We start from the raw sequence: 24,310 nt of genomic DNA on the forward strand, positions 1-24,310 counted from the left end.
CCGTTGACGTTTCCTCATCAGTTTTCGGATGAGGAACCCTCTGATGAGGACGTTGCTGAACAACAAGACGATCAGCCCCCAGAATAGATCAAGCCCTGCTATCCATCCAGAAGATGCTGAAGAAGGAACGCTGCTCAGTCAGGCTGTGGATGAGTCTGGTAGGGACGCTGTCATCCGTGGAACAATTTGTGTCACTAGGAAGACTACACCTCCGTCCTCTTCAATACCATCTAGCTTTTCACTGGAAAAAGGACAAGACGCTAGAAGCGGTCTCGATCCCGGTTTCCGAAAAGATAAAGTCTTGTCTAACTTGGTGGAAGGACAATATCAACCTAAGAGAGGGTCTTCCCCTGGCTGTTCAGACTCCCAACCACGTTCTCTTCTCGGACGCATCGGACGTGGGCTGGGGCGCGACACTAGACGGTCGGGAATGCTCAGGACTGTGGAACTCGAGTCAGAGGAGCATGCATATCAACTGCAAGGAGCTGTTGGCAGTACATCTGGCCTTGAAAAGCTTCAAGTCTCTCCTTCGAGGCAAAGTGGTGGAAGTTAACTCGGACATCACCACGGCCTTGGCGTACATCTCCAAACAAGGAGGTACCCACTCACTGACGTTGTACGAGATCGCAAGGGACCTGCTCATCTGGTCATAAGGTCAAGACATCTCCCTAGTAACGAGGTTCATCCAAGGCGACTTGAACGTCATAGCAGATTGTCTCAGTCGGAAAGGGCAAGTAATTCCAACCGAATGGACCCTCCACAAGGATGTGTGCAAGAGACTTTGGGCCACTTGGGGTAAAACCATCCATAGATCTCTTTGCAACCTCGCTGACCAAGAGGCTTCCAATCTATTGCTCTCCTGTCCCGGACCCAGCAGCAATACATATAGATGCTTTCCTCCTAGATTGGTCACATCTGGATCTCTACGCATTCCCACCGTTCAAGATTGTCAACAAGGTACTGCAGAAGTTCGCCTCTCACGAAGGGACAAGGTTGACGTTAGTTGCTTCCCTCTGGCCCGCGAGAGAATGGTTCACCGAGATACTTCGATGGTTAGTAGACGTTCCCAGTAGTCTTCCTCTAAAGGTAGACCTTCTACGTCAGCCACACGTAAAGAAGGTACTCCAAAGCCTCTACGCTCTTCGTCTGACTGCCTTCAGACTATCGAAAGACACTCGAGAGCTAGAGGCTTTTCGAAGGAAGCAGCCAGTGCGATTGCTAGAGCAAGGAGAGCGTCTTCCATTAGAGTCTACCAATCGAAGTGGGAAGTCTTCCGAGACTGGTGCAAGTCAGTTTCTGTATCCTCGACCAGTACCTCTGTAGCTCAAATAGCTGATTTTCTCTTATACCTGAGAAAAGGACGATCCCTTTCAGCTCCCACTATCAAGGGCTACAGAAGCATGTTGGCATCGGTCTTCCGGCATAGAGGCTTAGATCTTTCCAAACATAAAGATCTGCAAGACCTCCTTAAGTCTTTTGAGACCACCAAGGAGCGTCGTTTGGCTACCCCTGGATGGAATTTAGACGTGGTACTAAGATTCTTCATGTCAGACAGGTTGGAGCCTTTACAATCAGCCTCCCTGAAAGATCTCACTCTTAAGACTCTTTTCCTGGTATGCTTAGCCTCGGCTAAAAGAGTCAGTGAGATTCATGCCTTCAGCAAGAACATCGGATTTTCGTCAGAAAAAGCCACTTGTTCGCTACAACTTGGTTTTCTAGCCAAAAATGAGCTGCCTTCTCGGCCTTGGCCTAAATCTTTCGATATCCCCAGCTTATCGGAGATCGTAGGCAATGAACTAGAAAGAGTCTTATGCCCTGTTAGAGCTCTTAAGTTCTATTTAAAGCGTACTAAACCTTTACAAGGCCAATCTGAAGCTTTATGGTGTTCAGTTAAGAAACCATCCTTGCCTATGTCAAAGAATGCTTGGTCAGACTTTATCAGATTGTTAATACGAGAAGCTCATTCACATCTGAGTGAGGAAGACCGAACTTTGCTTAAGGTGAAAACGCACGAAGTTAGAGCTGTAACAACTTCCGTGGCCTTTAAGCAAAATATATCTCTGCAAAGTATAATGGACGCAACCTATTGGAGAAGCAGGTCAGTGTTTGCGTCTTTTTATCTAAAGGATGTCCAGTCTCTTTACGAGGACTGCTACACACTGGGACCATTCGTAGCAGCGAGTGCAGTAGTGGGTGAGGGCTCAACCACTACAATTCCCTAATTCCATACCCTTTTAATCTTTCTCTTGAAATGTTTTTATTGTTGTTTTTTGGGTTGTCCGGAAGGCTAAGAAGCCTTTCGCATCCTGGTTGATTTGGCGGGTGGTCAAAGTCATTTCTTGAGAGCGCCTAGATTAGGGGTTTTGATGAGGTCCTGTTGTATGGGTTGCAACCTTTGATACTTCAGATCCTAGGGGTCGATCAGCATCCTAAGAGGATCGCGAGGCTCCGTAAGGAAGACGTACTTAAAAGGCAGAGTAATTGTTCAAGTCGACTTCCTTACCAGGTACCTATTTATTTTGTTTTTGTTATTTTGATAACTTCTAAAATGAAATAAAAACTCTTAGCTCATAAAAGTGTAAACATATATTGCTGGTCTCTACCCACCCCCCTGGGTGTGAATCAGCTATATAATCACCGGCTAAGTTAAATATTGAAAAATGTTATTTTGATTATAAAATAAATTTTTGAATATACTTACCCGGTGATTATAAATTAAATGACCCTCCCTTCCTCCCCAATAGAGACAAAGTGGGACGAGGAGAAAATTGAGTCTCTGTTTACATTGAGAGCTGGGTATCTGGGCGACAGATGGCGCTGTTGGGCACACCCGCAACCTGTGTAGCGATCGCTGGCGAGTTTTTACCGTAGAGTTGTCTGTCGAGCAACAGAGTTGCAGCTATATAATCACCGGGTAAATATATTCAAAAATTTATTTTATAATCAAAATAACATTTCACAAAGTGGTGAATATTTGTATCCAACTGATGAACAAAAGAGGCCATTAAAGGAGCTGATGTAACCCAAGGAGTGACAGTGTTGATAAAAAAACCCATATTTGAAGAAATAAGAAAAATAGTTGCCAATTTAGATAAATGAGAAACTGTGCATGTGATAGTATTTATGTAGCCAAAATATGCAAGAAGCCTTAGCAATTACATAAGTGCATATTTAAAAACAACCCTATATTCATTGGTGGTAGTAATGAGGTTTTTAAGGCAAGCTGAGCTTGATTTAATAAATTGAAAAGGGAAATAGTATATATAGTAGAGCAAGGTATGGGGATGATGCCATTTCAGACAAATATGGAGCAGAGATAAGTTGGAAATTTAAAGAATTTGTAGAGGCATTCAGATTTATTCCTTAAGTTTTTATTGTGATGATGCGGGCTTCATTTGGAACAAGTGCCAAAGAGGACCTGCATAACCTAGATGGAGAAGTGTACCATTCTGAAATTTCCAGTGTTTTCATGAAAAATAATGTAATGGAGAAGTTACTAAAATTAAATAGGAGGATCGGGGTAACTAAGGAATTTTTCATGGATTCTGATCATGAGGTGTTTGGACCCATTTTGAAAAAATATAGTTTTGCAGCATAATCCACTATATTGTTTCATAGCAAACCAAGGGAAAGTGTTTTTCTGGACAATGAACTTGCCAAATAGCTGCTTTAAGAGGAACTCCAGGTTCCTCATTGGAGTTTAGCTCAAGACTTGAGCAATGCAGTTTTGTATGCTCAGTGCAGCACGATGGGCAGAGTTGATGTCCAAAGTGATAGAAGGCAGAGGAAGGTAGGGACATATCCCAAGGGGAAGGGATGGACAGGTGGCTTTTACCAGTCTGCCTGCTACGGAATCTGTAAGACAGCTATCGACCATTGACTCCTCATTTCAGCGAACAGGGTATAGCAAGGAGTCTTGTCTGCTAGGGAAGGTCAAAGGACTAGAAGAGCCTATACCTGTCCAGACCAGAGGGCAAACAGAAAGCTTTTGGACTCAGATTGCCAGGGCAGAGCTGGTATATGGCCTTCTCCTTTTCCTAGATGGTTTATTCTGCTAATGGTTTACCTAGTTGTTGCAGAGCTTCAGCCTACTCTGGTCCTTCCTGCTTTTGGCCTGAGAGCGTGTGTTCCTTGCCCTTTCTGAAGTATCGGTACCAGTAAAGTTTAACTAGTTACCCTGGTGAAAAGGGGCTTCTCTAGGGACCAAACTTCATGGGAAAATGAGACCTGTGCTGACAAAATGTAGGATGAGGATCCCTTTTCCATTCCATCTAGGGTTGCCTTCCTGTAGCCAAGGCCCTGGTGGCTGGTTGTTTGCATTAGAGCTCCTGGTGTTGATGTCTTATAGAGTGAAGCTTGTTTTACTTTCTTCCCAAAGTCTTCCATAGTAGACTCTGTCTTCTGAACACACCTTGCATGAGCCAGTGAGGCTAGAATTTCAACCAGGACAAGGAGGTCAATTTGTGATGCAGTGGGGAATTTTGTCTTAAATAGAGAAGCCCAAATCTGTTCTTGTAAAGTGACCATCACTTTATGCTGGGTAAAGGGCACTTCTGAGTAATGGGTTGAATAGAACACATAATGTATACTGGGGCAATACAATTAATGTGCTCGTATATTTATGCTCAAGTGTGTATACTGTACTATTTTAATTTTGTTATTATAGTTAGTGTTTCTGTATCTGTTTTATATATTTTTCTCATTTCAGATGTTGTGTATCACAGTGTTTGTGGATGGGTACTAGCTCACGTAGTTTATGCTCTCCTCCTGTTTCCTGCGCGTCTTGTTCGTCCGTTGTTGGGCTCTCTTAGAGCTATTCTCCCTATATTGGATTCAGCAAATCGAACTATTGCTTCTGTAACAAACTTCACTGACCAGGAAGATGTGACCTCAGGTATGTAATAAAATAAACTTTCAGCATACATAACACAGTATGTCTGATTTTACGAGAAGGATATAATTTTTAAAATGATTACTGATCTTTGATTGTCTAATTACATGAAATGCCTTAGTATGTATTTTATTCTTTTTTTAGCCATCTACCCATAATTTTTACTCGAAAAGCACTGTACAGATTCAATTTAATTCTTGCATAATCAAAGAATGTAGCTATATTTTTCATTAATTTTTAGAATTGTTCATTTTGCTCATTAATGTACCTGATAAAGTAAAATATAGAATATCCATATGAGCCACAAAATTTTATTATTCTTTTTATTGGGAAATTTGTAATACCGTATACAGTAATACATCCTTATCTGTGTTCATTACATTTTAAGGCCTCCTTCCCCCACTGCGAAATTACCTTGATAATTGGCAATATAAACTCTTAAGAATTTTTTTTTTAAAGATAAATATTTACTCCAAAAATGTACTTGTACTTGAATTGTAAAGTACACTCCAACAGTGTAATATGATAATGATATAGTATAATACAATAAAATCTTATACTGGCAATATTGATATCCCCACCTTTCTCTCCCTTGTATACATATAAGCCTTTACTACTGAATATAAAATTTAATGATCATCATCATCATCATCATCATCATCTACTGTAATACCCATACTATAAAATTTAATAAGTCTCTTATGAAGATTATTAAAAAAGGCTCTAAAACATGATTCATGATATAGTTATGTACATGATTATCTAATATTTGATGATATAAAATGCACAAGGAAAAATTATTGAAATACTGTATGTGATCAACAATACTAAGAGATTCAGATATTCTCCCTCTCTTAAAAGTTGTTGAAATTTAATTTTTCACATTTTATTGTCAGTTTAAATGTTTTCATTTAGCGAAATTACATAATTTCTTGTTAGAAAATAAAGATGTTAGAATTTGTATACAATGTCTGATAATTTGATAACTTATTGTCAACAAAAAAAATTGTCCTTTATTTTTCTAAAGAAAGATCTTTAAAGATATCATAACTGGATAATATAAGATATATTTAACTTTACTCAATGTTATTTTCTTATGAAAGATATACACCACATTCAAACCAGAATTAAATTTCCCTTTTCAACCAGTTAGGTTGTTAAAGTCAATGAATCAATGTTAACATTGACTTTTTTCCTGGCAGCACATTTCTGACTTCTGTGTTTTATGAGACATTAAAAAAACTGATAATTAGAGATGAACATATTTCATGTTTTCATACTGTGATATCTTGAAAGAGTTTTTTTTTCAATATTAAACTTACCCGATAATCATGTAGCTGTCAACTCCGTTGCCCGACAGAATTCTATGGAGGGATACGCCAGCTATCACAATACTAGAAGGGGGTGTACTTACCAGCGCCACCTGTGGCCAGGTACTCAAGTACTTCTTGTTGACACCTCCTCAATTATTCCTCTGTCGTGCTTCCGGCAAGACGTTCTGGGATACGCTTATGATCTTCGAGTTTGTTCACGGCTAATTGGTGAAGTATTCTCTCAGATGCCAAGTGCTAGTGTCAGTGCCAGTGTGGTGCGTGAGGATTCTTCTGTGCGAGCCAGTCGTCCTCCCAGTCCGGGACCTCTTGCAAGCTCCCATGCCCAGGGGAGAAGCAATGTCGAAGGGCATAAGGGTTCGGCAGGCCTTGTTAGGCGCACAGAAGTTTCCTCGGTGGTTGCGGGCGTGTCTTCCAAAGACCGTCACTCCCACCCGCAGACGATTGAGCCCGTCTTTTTCTCGTCCGCTGATCATCTGTCAGGGAAGAAACGTTGGTCTCAGGTCTCGAGACCACTTAAACGCAGAGTCCAGTCCGCGAGTGCTCAGCCAGGTTGCAGTCATTGGCTCAGCTCTGACTCGCCGCAGTCATCTGTCGACTGCACTCCGCCCAAGAGGAGTAAGGTTCTGCCACAACAGAGCTCGACTGTCGACCCTAAGTGGACTCTACTACTGTCCATGCAAGCACAGCTTTCGGACTTGATGCGTGAGTGTCGGGCTGAGAGTGTTGCTCCTCCGCCTCCGCCTACACTCCCTCCGCCTGCGCTCGCTCCGCCTGCGCTCGCTCCGCCTGCGCTTGCTCCGCCTGATCGCAGTACCACCTGCCAGGCGTACGATGTTGAGCCACGGTCTGAGTTTGCTGTTCCCTCTGGTGTTCAGCCTCCGCCTTCTTTAAGGCAACCTTTGCTATGGGATCAGGAGGGTTATACCTCTCTTCCTCCGCCTCCCTTTGCTGCTCCACCAGTGGTGCAACTCTTGGCTGAGGTACAACAACCTCTCCCGTCCATGAGTCAGTCTCCTCAGCTCTCGCTGCAGCGAGCTCAACCTTCCTCAAGGCAAGCTCCACTACACCTTGGCCTTGCGCCTCAGGAGCCTCAGCTTGCGAGACATTTACCTTGTTCTGCGCAGCCTCAACCTCATCACGCTCCGCTCTCACCACAGGAACAGGAACTTGCTACTCCGCTTCCACCAACCGCTCAGCAAGCGCAATCCTTGGGTTCAACCACTCATGCTAGGAGTCAGCCTCCTCCACCCATGCGCCTTCCTTCTGCTTCGTCTGCTATTCAGCCTTTGCAGTCTGAGCCTCAGGTTCTCCCTCAACAGTTACTTGTAGAGGAAACCACTACTATTGTTCCTACTCGTTCTGACTCTGCTGTTCAGCATTCTTGTCCGATTCCTTCGCTTCACTCTGGTGATGAGGCGTCTGATGATGAGGAGGCACACCTGGATCCCTCATCAGACGTGGATGAATCCAAGCTTTCTCCACAGTCTATTGATTTTCGTAAGGTCTTGGCTCTACTTAGGGAGGTTTACCCAGACCACTTTGTCTCTGCTATTCCCCGCTCTCCACCATCTGAGTTTTCGCTGGGCGTACAACAAGCTAAGTCCACCTATACTAAGCTAGTCCTAGCTAGGTCCTCTAAGAGAGCATTAAGGATCTTAGGGGAGTGGCTGCAGTCTAAGCAACACCTTGGCAAGACTTCTTTCATGTTCCCTCCAACGAAGCTCACTTCGAAAGCGAGCGTTTGGTATGCCACAGGAGAAGCACCAGGCTTGGGAGTACCTGCCTCTGCCCAGGCTGACTTCTCAAGTCTGGTAGACTCGCCTCGGAGAACTGCAATGAGGCGCTCTAAGGTTTGTTGGACCTTCTCAGACCTGGATCACTTGCTGAAAGGAATGTTTAGAGCATTTGAAATGTCCAACTTTCTAGACTGGTGCCTGGGGGCCCTCAGCAAGAAGACCTCTCCTGCGGACAAAGATTCTGCCATGCTATTAATGTCCTGCATGGATAAGGCCATTAGGGATGGATCGGGTGAGCTTGCGTCGATGTTTGTATCAGGGGTTTTGAAGAAAAGGGAACAACTGTGTACCTTCCTTTCCGCCAGCATTACACCTTGCCAACGGTCACAACTCCTTTTTGCTCCGCTCTCGAAGTTCCTCTTCCCCGAAGAGCTGGTTAAGGACTTGTCTGCTGCCCTGATACAAAAGGATACACTCGATCTTGTAGCCTCATCGGCTCGTAAGTCTAAGGTTGCTACCTCAGTCCCCAAGACTTATCGCTCCCCAGTGGCTGATACTCCTGCCTCGAGGTTCATACCGCCCTTTCGTGGTAGAGCCCCCAGCCGAGGAAGCTCCCGTCCAGACTCTCACAGGAGCAAGTCTAGGAAAGGATCCAGGACATCTAAAGGAAAAAACTGACTCTCCGCATCTCCAGACAGCAGTAGGAGCCAGACTCAAGATCTTCTGGCGAGCCTGGGAGAAGAGAGGTGCAGACGCCCAGTCTGTCAGTTGGCTGAGGAACGGTTACAGGATTCCATTCTGCCTCAAACCACCTCTGACCACATCGCCCATCAACCTCTCTCCCAACTACAAAGAAGAGGACAAGAGGCTAGCATTGCACCAGGAGGTGTCGCTACTTGTGCAGAAGAAGGCAGTGGTTATAGTCCGGGACCATCAATCCCCGGGCTTCTACAACCGTCTCTTTCTTGTGGCCAAGAAGACAGGAGGTTGGAGACCGGTGCTGGACGTCAGCGCTCTCAACGAGTATGTCACCAAGCAGACGTTCACGATGGAGACGACGAAGTCGGTCTTAGCAGCGGTCAGACAGGAGGACTGGATGGTCTCGTTGGACCTGAAAGATGCATACTTTCACGTTCCTATTCATCCAGACTCCCAACCTTTCCTGAGATTCGTTTTTGGAAAGGTTGTCTACCAATTCCAAGCCCTGTGTTTTGGCCTAAGCACAGCTCCTATGGTCTTTACTCATCTGATGAGGAATATAGCAAAATTCCTACACTTGTCGAACATCAGAGCCTCCCTCTACTTAGACGACTGGCTGTTGAGAGCCTCCACGGGTCGTCGTTGTCTGGAGAATCTCAATTGGACTTTAGACTTAATCAGAGACCTAGGTCTATTAGTCAACATAGAGAAGTCTCAACTCATTCCCTCCCAATCCATTGTGTACCTGGGAATGGAGATTCGGAGTCAGGATTTTCGGGCTTTTCCATCGGCCCCCAGGATAAGCCAGGCCCTAGAGTGCATCATGAGCATGCTGAAGAGGAGCAGTTGCTCAGTGAGACAGTGGATGAGTCTCACAGGGACCCTCTCATCACTGGCCCTGTTTGTCGAGCTAGGGAGACTCCACCTCCGCCCTCTTCAATTCCATCTTGCAGCTCATTGGGACAAGGGTTCGACTCTCGAAGCAGTCTCTATCCCTATCAACCAAGAGATGAAGACCACTCTCCTGTGGTGGAAGCACAACCTCCTTCTCAGGGAGGGTCTATCGTTGGCCATTCAGACCCCCAATCTTCATCTCTTCTCAGATGCATCAGACTCGGGCTGGGGTGCAACCTTGGACGGACGGGAATGCTCGGGAACGTGGAACGAGGAACAAGGATTACTCCACATCAACTGCAAGGAGCTGCTAGCAGTTCATCTAGCCCTGTTGAACTTCAAGTCCCTCCTGCTAGGCAAAGTGGTGGAGGTGAACTCAGACAATACCACAGCCTTGGCTTACATCTCCAAGCAAGGAGGGACCCATTCGAGGAGCCTATACGAGATCGCAAGGGACCTCCTCATTTGGTCAAGAGGTCTAAACCTCACTCTGGTCACGAGGTTCATTCAGGGCGATATGAACGTCTCAGCAGATCGCCTAAGCAGAAGGAATCAGGTCATTCCCACGGAATGGACCCTCCACAAGAGTGTGTGCAACAGACTTTGGACCTTGTGGGGTCAACCTACCATAGATCTGTTTGCCACCTCCATAACCAAGAGACTTCCGCTGTACTGTTCCCCTGTTCCAGACCCTGCAGCAGTTCATGTGGATGCTTTTCTACTGAACTGGTCCCATCTCGACCTGTACGCATTCCCACCGTTCAAGATAATAAACAAAGTTCTGCAGAAATTCGTCTCGCACGAAGGGACACGGCTGACGCTGGTTGCTCCCCTTTGGCCTGCAAGAGAATGGTTCACAGAGGTACTTCAATGGCTAGTCGACTTCCCCAGGACTCTACCTCTAAGAGTGGACCTTCTACGTCAACCTCACGTAGACAGGTTGCACCCAAACCTCCACGCTCTTCGGCTGACTGCCTTCAGACTGTCGAAAGATTCGCTAGAGCTAGAGGCTTTTCGAAGGAGGCAGCCAGTGCGATTGCCAGAGCAAGAAGGGTTTCCACTCGTAGAGTCTACCAGTCTAAGTGGGAGGTCTTCCGAAGCTGGTGTAGAGCCAATTCAATATCCTCTACCAATACCTCTGTGACCCAAATAGCTGACTTCCTTCTACATCTTGGGAATGAGAGATCCCTTTCAGCACCTACGATTAAAGGATATAGGAGTATGTTGGCTTCAGTTCTCCGCCACAGAGGTTTGGACCTGTCTTCCAACAAGGACCTTCAAGACATTCTTAAGTCTTTTGAGACGTCTAAAGAACGTCGTCTTTCCACTCCAGGCTGGAATCTAGACGTAGTCTTAAGGTTCCTTATGTCATCTAGGTTCGAACCTCTCCAGTCAGCTTCCTTCAAGGACCTTACCCTCAAGACTCTTTTTCTCGTCTGCCTTGCAACAGCTAAGAGAGTCAGTGAGGTTCATGCCTTCAGCAAGAACATTGGTTTCACAACCGAATCTGCAACATGTTCTTTTCAGCTTGGATTCCTAGCAAAGAACGAGCTTCCTTCACGTCCTTGGCCTAGATCGTTTGAAATACCTAGCCTCTCCAACATGGTAGGTAACGAACTAGAGAGAGTTCTTTGCCCTGTCAGGGCTCTCAAATATTATCTTAAGAGGTCTAAACCTATTCGAGGACAGTCAGAAGCTTTATGGTGTGCCATCAAGAAACCTTCGAGGCCCATGTCCAAGAATGGGCTTTCGTATTATATAAGGCTTCTGATCAGAGAAGCACATTCTCACTTAAAGGAGGAAGACCTTGCATTGCTGAAGGTAAGGACCCACGAAGTAAGAGCCGTAGCTACTTCGATGGCCTTTAATAAAAACCGTTCTCTGCAGAGCATAATGGATGCAACCTATTGGAGGAGCAAGTCAGTGTTTGCATCATTTTATCTGAAAGATGTCCAGTCTCTTTACGAGAACTGCTACACCCTGGGACCATTCGTAGCAGCGAGTGCAGTAGTAGGTGAGGGCTCAGCCACTACATTCCCTTAATCCCATAACCTTTTTTAACCTTTCTCTTGAATGCTTTTATTGTTGTTTTTATGGTTGTTACGGTAGGCTAAGAAGCCTTCCGCATCCTTTTGATTTGGCGGGTGGTCTATTCATTCTTGAGAAGCGCCTGGGTTAAAGGTTTGGTAGAGGTCCTTTAGTAGGGGTTGCAACCCCGTGTACTTTGGCACCTTTGGGTTGATTCAGCCTCCAAGAGGAACGCTGCGCTCAGTAAGGAAGACGAACTTTAAAAAAGAGGCAGAGTAACGGTTCTATTCGACTTCCTTACCAGGTACTTATTATTTCATTGTTATTTGAGATAACTGTTATATGAAATATGGGATACTTAGCTATCCTTTAATCTTGTACACTGGTTTTCACCCACCTCCCTGGGTGTGAATCAGCTACATGATTATCGGGTAAGTTTAATATTGAAAAATGTTATTTTTATTAGTAAAATAAATTTTTGAATATACTTACCCGATAATCATGATTTAAATGACCCTCCCTTCCTCCCCAGAGAGAACCAGTGGACCGAGGAATAATTGAGGAGGTGTCAACAAGAAGTACTTGAGTACCTGGCCACAGGTGGCGCTGGTAAGTACACCCCCTTCTAGTATTGTGATAGCTGGCGTATCCCTCCATAGAATTCTGTCGGGCAACGGAGTTGACAGCTACATGATTATCGGGTAAGTATATTCAAAAATTTATTTTACTAATAAAAATAACATGTTTAGAAGAAAATGGCAAATTTTTCATTAACTAATAAGGTTATTGAAAATAATTCTTTTAACAAATAACCAAATCTCTTTCGTACTTTAATTACTCAGTCTGTAGGGGGGAGAAGTTGCATTATAAATAGCAGCAGAAGCAATGTTATGATGTATGAAACCAGTTTTATTTGGTAAAAAATAGGGTAAGAAATTTAGGTTAAATTTTATGGAGTAAATTTGTCCATACAAAATGTACATTAAATAAAATTACTGCTGGTAGAATACAATGGGAAATACCCAGTAAAAGGGAATAAGGATAATAAAGAATAAAAGACAGAATAGGGATGATATGGAATATAGATGGGAATAAGGTTATAAAGAGTAAATGTTGACAAGTGAATAGTAGAAATGTGTAAATAATAGAAATGAAATGGAAATGAAATTAAATAAATGAAATGAAAGAATGGGGGAAATCTGTCAACCTTTGGCATCAAATAAGATTAATATAGAGTATAGTCTAAAATTATGAATAAAAGGGAATAAGGAATAAGGATAAATGTGATATAGTATAAGGAAGGATGTAAGGGAATAAGGAATAACCTTGACAGAAATGTGCAGTAAAATTGTATGAATAACAGAAATGATAAGATGAAGGAAATGGAAATTGAAAAGTGTGAAGAATTGGAAAAACATTTTCGCCTTTATTCCAAGTTAAGGGAGTAGTAAAAAATAGAGGGTTGGGCATGAATGTAAAGAGAGTTCTATATGAGAAAGTGATTGTACCAACTGTGATGTATGGATCGGAGTTGTGGGGAATGAAAGTGATGGAGAGACAGAAATTGAATGTGTTTGAGATGAAGTGTCTGAGGAGTATGGCTGGTGTATCTCGAGTAGATAGGGTTAGGAACGAAGTGGTGAGGGTGAGAACGGGTGTAAGAAATGAGTTAGCGGCTAGAGTGGATATGAATGTGTTGAGGTGGTTTGGCCATGTTGAGAGAATGGAAAATGGCTGTCTGCTAAAGAAGGTGATGAATGCCAGAGTTGATGGGAGAAGTACAAGAGGAAGGCCAAGGTTTGGGTGGATGGATGGTGTGAAGAAAGCTCTGGGTGATAGGAGGATAGATGTGAGAGAGGCAAGAGAGCGTGCTAGAAATAGGAATGAATGGCGAGCGATTGTGACGCAGTTCCGGTAGGCCCTGCTGCTTCCTCCGGTGCCTTAGATGACCGCGGAGGTAGCAGCAGTAGGGGACTCAGCAGTATGAAGCTTCATCTGTGGTGGAAATGTGGGAGGTTGGGCTGTGGCACCCTAGCAGTACCAGCTGAACTCGGCTGAGTCCCTGATTAGGCTGGAGGAACGTAGAGAGTAGAGGTCCCCTTTTTTGTTTTGTTTCTTGTTGATGTCGGCTACCCCCCAAAATTGGGGGAAGTGCCTTTGGTATATGTATGTATGTATTCCAACATTCCCTTTTGCGGGACTAAAGAAATTGCCAGGCAGCTTATTACTTTCCATTGACAGTTTACATGTGCTGAGTGTATTGCCAAATGATGTTCCTACACTTTCTATATGAGTACAGTAAACATATTTTTACGGTGATGACAGCTTGGCACAACCGTAATGTCATGTGGAAGATGGTACCGAGTAATTTGCAATAAAGGTAATACTATAATACATGGGTGATGCTTAGCAAGTTAAAGTACAAAAGGTTTGTATATAAGTTGCAATAAATGAAAAAAATCTAAAAGTCCTTTTGGTTAAAGTTCCCACCTCAACCACCCCTCTTAGTCCTGAGCCAAAAGGTCAAAATTGAACTTTTGACAGATTGGGTGGAGGGTCTCCTCACCCTCACTCACCACCTGTTGTTAGCTATGTCGTTAAATGATTTCAATGGCCGTTCCAGCTCACCCCAAAAACACATTCGCTACTCCCTTCTTGAAGGACTTTGGTTTGTGTAGCTAGGAATAGTACAAATTGCTTTTTAAAAATTTATATTATACTGGTTTGCATATCCTTAAGGAAAGTTTTTCTGCATCTAATTATTATTTTTAAAGAATTGCGACTGATATTGTCATTATGATAAAAGTAAAAACTAGAAAAAATTGAAAATACTAGATAAGTAAAATCAAAGTAAGATCTTTTACATCTTACATATAAACCAGTCTATTAAACCCACATCTGCTAGATTTTGAAATAACAGTTATTAATTGCATTACCTCTTGCTTTTTCATTTTGCAGAAGTTGATACTCCAACTCCAGACACAGTGAAGAGTGTAGGGGGAGGTGTGGTTGGGAGGCAGTGGGCTTGGCTACTTGATGTAGAGAGAGCTTGTGGACTAGTTGTTGGTCGGTGCTTGGAAGGAATGCTTCTTGGCCCTCCCCTTACTTCAAATGAGATAAGAAGCAAGTCTTGGTTATCTTTGCAAGTGTTTTCATGTGGGCTTGCTTCAGAAGATCTGAATTCAGGTTAGTAGCTCATTTTATATAGTGAGTACTGATAAATGTCAGTGTAGTTAATTTCCATAAGCTTATTATCATACTTATAATTTGTGGCCATAATAGTTAGATTAAGCCTTTTTTGTAATTACTTATAATTGTAAGCATTACTAAAGAGTAATTTTCTGATGCTGTTATTGTTCTTTGACTTGTTGAAGTTTTTAGCTTTTTTTTTCTGTCTGATTATGACTCGTCAAGTATTATGTTCCAGGGGACAGAAGTGTGGAAAACTATTTGGTCATAGTTTTTACTCTTGACGTAATTGTTGGCCATGAAGCTTTGATAGTACACTATTTAGGCATTTCATCTTTATCTACAGTTTTGCACTTAACCTTAATAATTAATAAAATGGTTGCAATCCTTGGTTATCAGTTTGTAATGGTTTGCCGAGTTTTACACTACTTAACCTTAATAATTAATAAAATGGTTGCAATCCTTGGTTATCAGTTTGTAATGGTTTGCCGAGTTTTACACTGAACGTGCAAATTATAATAGTGTAGTGTTATGAGGCCACTGAATCTTATCTCTAAGCTTTCACAGTCTTAACCTTGCAATGTATTCTGGAATGATAGGTGAAAATTTGAGGAGGGCAAAATTAAAGAAATTGAACAGATAGTAGGTAAGAAACCCAAGGGAATGGATAGAAATTAAATTACAGAAAGCAATGTAGTTGGTAGCCAAATGCTTTGTCCCTCAGGATGCTGACAGTTTTGGAATTCCAATATATTCCCTCTTGCCACCTGTATAAATTTTTTGGCTGCTCTCTGTCTTCTAATTGCTTTCCTTTCATATTTTTCCTGTCAAACCTAAACATTCCAAATCATCCCTTCATAACACATGCCCGAAAAAATTTGACTATTTTCAACGTTTTCCTCTATTATCGGGCCTTAAAAATTCTCTTGTTTTTTTAATCTATGACCATGATGCTCACAAAACACATCTCCATCCCCATTTTTGGTGCTTTAGTCTGCCTCCATTAACTTAAGGAGAACACTGTTAAGCAGAAAGTAATAATTTTGTGGAGATAATGCAGCTGCTTTCTTCATTTCAAATCACAAGATCATAAGAGTTGAAGAACGTACATAAATAAGGAAGATCTTTATTGGAAACGATATGTGTTTTATTGCCAGGTTTATGAATGAAAGCAGTCATGGTGTAGGGCATTATAATAAAATTGTGATCTACCTTGCTGCTCATTATCATAAAACCCTTTGCTTTCTTAATTGATCTGTTTAAAATGAATTTGTAGGAGAGAACGAATGAATGATTGGTAATTATCTGGCATCATAACATCAATGGTCATTGATGCCGATTGAAATATGCCTGATGAACAATTATTAACTCACGATAAAAAAACAAGAGAAATTAATACATAGCTTAACAGGGAGTTAAAAAAAATTATCATGATAGTGCCCTTTGGAGATTCATTGGGGGATGGAATTTTGTAGGATATTTGGAGGGATTATAGGCATATGAAAGAAAATTAATGTTAATTTTTTATGTTATAATGAAGAACTCATGTTTGACACTAGATACTCGTTAAGTTTATGATTGACAAAAAAGACAAGAACCTATTTTCCATCTAGATATTTGAAATGGGGATAACTTTGACATCTTGGTAATTGAAGTTTTTATAGATGAGAATAGGTTTGTAAATAGAAGGCCCAATGATATGTCTCAAAAGTAAGACTGAAATCATGATTTAAAATAGTTTTAGAACAAGTGTTAGAAAATATTCTTGTTAGTTTAAGGAGTCAATCAAAGCAGATATAATGGTTCTTCACAACATAAGTGATAACCTAAACATTTTCAAATATATAATTCTAAATACCGTATAATGTATTTATCCAAAAAATTAAAACCGTTAATCAGAAATGTATCCAGCATTGAATGTTTTTACCTGTTCCATTCATAATTCTAAAGTATGGCCTTTGTTTTATTAAGGATAAAGGCAACTATATTTTGAGTTGCTAGTAGATTTATTTCATCATTGTACAATGCCTTATTTATTCAAGATATCTTAGATATACAATATTCTTGTATAGGGATTTTCATTGTAATATTGCTTGCTCTATCTATGAAGGCACTCCCCCCAATTTTGTCTGTTAACCAACATGAAAAAAGAACAAAAGGGGACATTTCTTCTTTTCACTCCTCCTAACCTGACGAGGGCTTCAGCCTAGTTTGGTTGGTACTGCTAGAATAACACAGCCCACCCTCCCCCTTTATCCACCACAATTAAAATTATTCATTTGAAAATAAACATCTTAGTTCTAATTTATCCATTTTCTTCCTTTCAGACCAAGTGAGTGATTACATCAGTCAGGTTTGTGCATTTGTTGAATGCAGTCACAAGAAAGAAGCTATTGTTGAAATATTATATCGACATGCAGTTTCTTACCCTCAACTTACATCTCCACTGATTTCAATACTTAAATCTAGTAAGTACTGTACATCATTAGCTCAGGGATATGGTTATAATATACTTTTTTTTTTTTTTTTTTCTTTCTTTCTTTCTTTCAGCATCAAATAAGAAATTTACATCATGCCTCAAGGTCATTTTGTCAAGTTCAAGGTCACTCAGCTAAAAAGTTGTAATGTCTTGCATTATGTATTTGTGAAGGATATTACAAAAGTCACTTGCTGAATAATTAGTATGGCTGCCCTACAATAATAACAGTTGGTTGCATCTAACTATCTGCTCTCAATTATTTTTTTCTTGGAAACTTTAAATGCAATTGTGTTATTTTCTGAAATTTAATACATTCTTTAGAAGGTGGAGTTGATTTAATACATTTTTAGAAAATTGTGTTGACACATTTTGCATAATACCCAAGGTTACTGTGAATTTCAAGGTTACACATGTATTTTTCATATTTTTTTAATGCATATACAAACCTTCCATCCTTTAAAGTTTAAGATGTCTTCAACATGAGCTAGAAAGGCTGTTAATTCATGACCAATGTAGGTAGTTAACAATTGGTAGTGTGATGCAAAAGCCTAGCTCACCTGCTTGTCACAGACTAGCAACTTTTGTCTTCATCCACACTATGTACGGACGTGCTGCTGCTGCTAGAGCCGTTACCAGCTTTGATTCATTTCATTTTCTTTCTAGAATTGTTTCTGTGTTGTGACTGCTGTACCTCAACATGGAAATAGTTAAGTTTGCTGATGTAAGAGCAAGGTATGGTGTGTGTTAGGATTATGAGTTAGCCTGCTTATGATCCCCATCTACTTTATTTTTTTTTGGAGGGGGCATAATTGTTCACAATCGTCTCCCTGTATCAAGTGTAGGCCATGGCCTTTGCTGGAATGGTCTGAATTTGCCCAGAAGAAGAAGACCAAACAGGATGTTTCTCGATCAGTTTAGGTATTTCTAAGTTGGTTCTCATTCCTCGTTCCTTATGATTCTCGACTCTCTGCTACCCCTATGATAACTCCATAGACTCGGAGAGTTCTCAGGAAGGGTTTGATGGTTTTTGCTCTACCTCAGTACAAGGCTTAGGATGAGTTGGGGTATCACCTTCTCTTAGAAAGAGTTATACACCAGCACATCCTCGAACCTCATCTATGGCCATGCAGATACAAGGGCGATGAGTTTGACAGGAAGAATCTATGGCCTTCTTTACGTAAGAGCCAAATCAAACCCCGCACTTCCTTTGCCAGTGAAATATCTGTTTGTTCAGCTAGTCGTATCAGAGAAGACCCTGGCACTCAGGAATGCTTGGATGCTGGAATCACGTTACTCTTTCCGGAGAGTGGTGTTGAAGCAGCAGTAGAAAATTACTTGCATCGTAATACACTTATCCACTGCGCAATATCTTTCAAGATCTCTGACCATTTTAAGGTGAATGCAGCCAACCTTTTGTGTGCAGCCTTACCATTTTCATCGGGGGAAGAAGGCTCACACCCTCTCAAAATCCCGACTGGATTCCCCAACTACCTCTTCATCCTGGAAAGGACGAGTCTGTGCCACCCTTTTAAGGCCCATAATTTGGCCAGTTCAGGAATGGAGGCAGGTGGCATATGGGGGGAACATTGATGGTGGTCTGAGGCCCCCGGACTAAGAGAGTAAGCCCCTTCCTCCAGCTGGGTCAGATACCGTAGAATATGTCTGTCGAACCACTCGGCATTTAGGCATCAACAAATAGCTGAGGCATGGGTAGTGAGTGTCTTTTGGGATGGTTACTTACTGCCATTCCAGGACATTGAGCCCCCCATATTTTGCACTTCAATTGCTTTCTAGACATTTATTATTATTACTGTATTATTACTAGCTAAGCTACAACCCTAGTTGGGTAAGCATGATGCTATAAGCCTAAGGGCTTCAACGGGGAAAAATAGCTCACTGAGGAAAGGAAATAGATAAAGTATATGAGAAGTAATGAACAATTAAAATGAAATATTTTAAGAGTATTAAAAACATTTAAACAGATCTTTCATAAATAAACTATAAAAAGAGACTTACGTCAGCCTGTTCAACATGAAAACATTCGCTGCAAGTTTGAACGTTTTAAGTTCTACTGATTCAAGTACGTGATTAGGAAGATCATTCCACGACTTACTTTACTTACTTTAAGGACTGCTTCTCTGGTCCCATACAGCAGGGGAACCCTACTCTCTACAGGACCTTCACATTCATTTAATAGTATACATTTCAAGGCATTCAGCATTCCACACCCTATATTGCTTGTTTACTATCAGGTCCACATTATCAAAGCACCTAGAGAACGAGAAAGTTTTCAGTTTCCTCTTGAAAGCGGGAGCTTATTGTATAGTCTCAGGGCTGCACAACTAAAGGCTCTAGGGGCAGATAATTTGAAACCATCTGCAACTATTCTCGTGTGATCACGATTTGTTGGCTGCACAATATGTAGCAATTCTCTTAGGTATTTAGGATGTATGATTCTGATAACTTGATGGGTTATTGCACATATTTTAAACTCAATTCTTTCTTTAATAGGCAGGCAGTGTAAATCAATTAGTTTAGGAGTAATCCTTACTCGGGGTGGGACACCTTTTATCAGTCTTACTCCTCATTTTATTATATTTTGTAATTTCTTAAGTTGTACTTTTGGTAAATTGTTGTAAATGGAGTTACAGTAGTCAATCCTGGTAATAACACAGTTTCTCATGTTTCTTTAGAGAATGTTCATCCAGGTACTTCTTTATAAAAGCAATGTTTTTAAGATGATAGCCAGTAGTTTTTACTACATTATTTATTTGGGCATTGAAAGACAAGTTACAGTCAAGAGATACTCCTAGATTGCAAACTTTACTGGATATCAGAGCAAAGTTGTTATTTATGTTTATTTGAATATCACCAAAATTCTTAGACTTTTTCTTTCCAACCACCTTAAACTCAGTTTTATTTTCATTTAATTTTAGTTGTTGGATTGTCATCCATTAACTAACACTTGCAGGAATTCGGTTTCACTAGTGTTGTCTATATCATTTATGGGGAAGTTAAATTGTGTATCATCTGCAAATACTGTAGTTTGAACTTCACTCCTTGCTTTTGTAGTGTTTTCGACAGACCGATAGAATAGATACAGTACAGAATAAGATTGGGCCCAGTACACTCCCCTGAGGTACCCCTCTGTTTAATGGTTCATAGGATGAATAAGAGTTTCTGATTTACACTTAGTAGTTTCTGTCAGCCATGTAGTCTTTTAGGTATTCAAAAGCTTGATCTTCAATACCAATGGACCATAGATTATTTAGTCACAGCTTGAATAAAACTTCTAGAATACTGTGTAGTATGGAGCCTCATGATGGAGAAGGCATGGCTATTAGAGTTAACTGCATACCTAGGTAGTAGGTTGGACAAGGCACCAGCCACCCATTGAGATACTACAACTAGAGAGTTATTGGATCCTTTGACTGGCCAGACAGTACTACAATTGTATCCCTCTCTGGTTACGGTTCATTTCATCTTTGCCGACACATACACAGAATAGTCTGGCCTATTCTTTACACATTCTCTTCTTTCCTCATATACTTGACAACACTGAAATTACTAAATAATTCTTCTCCCAAGAGGTTAACTACTGCACTATAAGTGTTCAGTGGGTACTTTCCTCGTGGTAAGGGTAGAAGAAACTCTTTATCTATGGTAAGCAACTCTTTTTGGAGAAGGGCACACAAAATTAAATCATTGTTCTCAAGTTTTGTGAAGTGCCATAGCCTCTGTACTATGGTCTTCCACCGTCTTGGGTTAGAGATCTCTTGCTTTAGGGTATACTCTGGCACACTATTCTATCTTGTTTCTCTTCCTCTTGTTATTTTGAAGTTTTTATCCTCTTGTTATTTTCAAGTTTTTATAGTTCATATATGAAAGATTTATTTTAATATTATTGTTATGATCTCCAATACAGGGTCTTTAGAATTAGTTAAGTGAAAGATTGAAAAAAGCAAATCAGACAATAGCTAGTTAGTAAAATTTGGAAATCAAATCGAATGAAATTACATATAAAAATCAGACTATATATCAGTTTATTGTGATAGGTGTTACTCTATGGACAAGAGCCATGGTATGATAATGAAACATTCTTCAATAGATTTACTAGATTTGAGAACAAAGCCCTCAGAAGGATGTTGGGAGTTAAATGGCAAGACAGGATTAGAAATGAAACTATAAGAGAGATCACTCGAGTGCCATATATGGATGAGATCATGATGAAGGGTAGATGGAGATGGTTTGGGCATGCTCTTTGCACTCCCCAGGAGAGATTAGTTCACCAAACGTTCAGCTGGGCTCCACAAGGCACAAGAAGAGTTGGAAGACCCAGACCTACATGGCTGAGGACTATGAAGTGCAAAGTAGGAGATGATGAATGGAGAAATATTGAATTAAAAGCTCAAGATAGAGACGACTAGCGAAATCTAACCGAGGTCCATTGCGTCAGTAGGCGTAGGAGGAGATGATGATGATGATTATGATGATTGTTCTTAAACTTCTCTTCTAGTTTTTCCCTATTTCCTTTCCACTCTGGGCAGTTTTCCCTGTTGGAGCCCTTGGGCTTATAGCATCCTGCTTTTCTAACTAGGGTTGTAGCTTGGCAAGTAATAATAATGATAGTGTATCCTTCATGAGGGTAGAAAGCTGGGCCCCTGTTGGCCGAGTTGAAAGTGATATTGGAGAGGGATAAATGCAAAGTTTTTTCGAAACTGGTTTCTAGGTTTCTACAGTTGATTCTTGGAAAAGTTAACCAGGTGCTGGAAAATTTTCATCGACCCCTCTTCCATGAACCAATTTGTTTGCCAGATCATGTGGATGATGGAAACTGTGCATTCTGTACTGTCTTCCATCGGAGATAAGGGACTTCTTTTTTTAGATGGATCTGAAGGATTCTTCCAAGTACTTATCTATCAGTCCTCTTGAAAGTACCTCCACTTCATCCTTGACAAAGCAGTGTCAGTTCAAGACACTGTGCTTTTGACTGTCCACTGCTCCTCAGGTGTTTACTTTCCTTTTCACTTTGGTGTCAGCTTAAGACCATTCACAGGGAATATGTTTTGTGAGGTATCTCAACAAATTGTTAACCCTCGCCTCGTTGCTACCTGATCACTACCATCTGCTCTCTTTTTTTTCTCGATCTGGAATTCTTGATAAACTGAAAAATTGAATCAAACACTCAAGGAAAGTATGAAGTATCTTAACTTGCCGATAGACACGGCTGCATCAAAAGTCTCCCAACACATGATTGTGTCGTCTTTGGTAAGGTCTTTCCTGCCAACTCTCCTTGGAGAAGCTCACGCCTTACTGGCATCTCTACCAGAGATTGCTTCAATTGTGTTTGAATCATCCCTAGTTAGTGGACAGAGATCTCTTTACCCATCTGGTTTCAGTGGAACGGGAGATGCGAGATGATCTCACCTGGTGGCTGGACAACCAGAGCTTCACTAAGGGGCTCCCACTTGACTCTCCACCTGAGATGCTTTTGTTCTTGAATGCATCAAATAAGTGGGGTGCAAACCTGAAGGATTTAGTAGCCTGAGATTTGTGGTAAGTATAAGAGCAGTATCTGCAACTGATTATGTTGGAGATGCAAGCAGCATCTCCAACAGTGTTTGATATTGCACTCTAAAGTACTGATGAGGGTCAATACTACCGTAGTGGCGTATACCAAGAAGCAAAGAGGTTTGGTTTCACATCACTTTTGCAATTTGATGAAGCAAATTCACATTTGATGGCAGGCAATGCCTTAGAGCTGTCTGCCAGGTACAGAGTGGTTATTACATCATTGTGTGGCAGAAAGGCTTCTCACCCTGTGGGTTTTATCGATAATTGACATATTTGTCATGTGACATAAGCCTAGATTTAAAGGTAGTAGGACTTACCCCTTTGCTTCATTTTTCTTCCCCATCTCTTGGGGGAACAGTAGCCGTGGCTGTTACTTACTGGATCAGACGATGATGGTGCTAAGCTTCCTAACCTATTATATAACCTTTCTTCACAGACAAGACCTTCAAAGAAATATGTCTCCCATCTCCCTTTTTTAAGGTGGAAGGATGGCCAGACGTATACCAAACCGATTATTTATCTTACACCATTCAAGTCTGAAGGCTAGGTTATATAACTTAGCACTAGCTAAGGCCTCAACCATTTATTCATTTCAATGAATAGCTGTTTGGAAGTTGTGGGAGTTACCTTCTTTGTTCCATTTTGCAACAAGAAAAATATATTTCCGGGAAAGAAAAGGATCTTACAGTTTTGGTTCTAGAAAACTTCCTCCCACTAATTAGTGAGTCTGCTATGGTAAAGGATGATAGCTTTGTTTACAACTAGGATCAAATAACAAAATTTTAAATTAATTTGTATTTTCCATAACTAAACAAACCTGAGTCCTTTGAATTACACTTACCACCCTCCTACCACCCCTCTTAGTCCTGGGTCTAAGGTCAGAAATGAGTAGTCTGACAGGCAGTTAGGTGAGGCTTCTCCTTGTACCACCTGTCATTGAATAAATACCTCATTAATGAATCAACAGATGTTCCAGCTTACTCTGAAACTATTTAATATTTAAAAGAACTCGAGTTTGTATAGCAATAAAAAATACAAATTACTTGTGAAATGTTATCTTTTGTATATATAGGAATATTTAGCATAATTTTTCAGCACCAATTCAGGTATATTGTAAGTAACAGTTTTGAAGTTAGATTACTATCTAGACATTAGTATTTTAATCTATCCCCATTTTCCCATTTATTGAAAACAATGTAATTGCAGTCTCCTGAATAATTTTAACTTTTGATCAATTATTGATTTTTGTTGTAATTCCAGACAACCAAATAGTGTTATGGATGGATGAGATGGCATGCAGTGAAGATTGGGATACTTGTGAAGTGAAAGATGATAACCTTTTAAACATTACAACTCATCTCCTACTTTCTACATTCCTGTTACATACTGGCATATCACAGTCTCATCTTGGGTTAGTGAAATTTCACTTTTTGTGTATAGCACTTGTGATTTCAAATTTTAATGTCTACTTCCCCACAATTCAGAG

The 24,310-nt window shown here is 41.0% G+C and overlaps 1 protein-coding gene across 1 annotated transcript in view; it reads left to right on the plus strand.

Annotated features, from left to right (window-relative positions):
* The window catches only part of LOC137623451 (probable E3 ubiquitin-protein ligase HERC1), a 297,680-nt gene that overhangs the window by 114,117 nt on the left and 159,253 nt on the right, over positions 1–24,310 (plus strand). Inside the window, exons 23-26 of the mRNA XM_068354286.1 lie at positions 4,709–4,894; positions 14,541–14,768; positions 17,099–17,239; positions 24,085–24,235. Of these exons, the coding sequence (XP_068210387.1) occupies positions 4,709–4,894; positions 14,541–14,768; positions 17,099–17,239; positions 24,085–24,235 (706 nt within the window). The remainder of the gene's footprint in view (positions 1–4,708; positions 4,895–14,540; positions 14,769–17,098; positions 17,240–24,084; positions 24,236–24,310) is intronic.

The sequence above is a fragment of the Palaemon carinicauda genome, chromosome 30 (assembly GCF_036898095.1).
Source record: "Palaemon carinicauda isolate YSFRI2023 chromosome 30, ASM3689809v2, whole genome shotgun sequence".
Classification (NCBI taxonomy): Eukaryota; Metazoa; Arthropoda; class Malacostraca; order Decapoda; family Palaemonidae; genus Palaemon; species Palaemon carinicauda.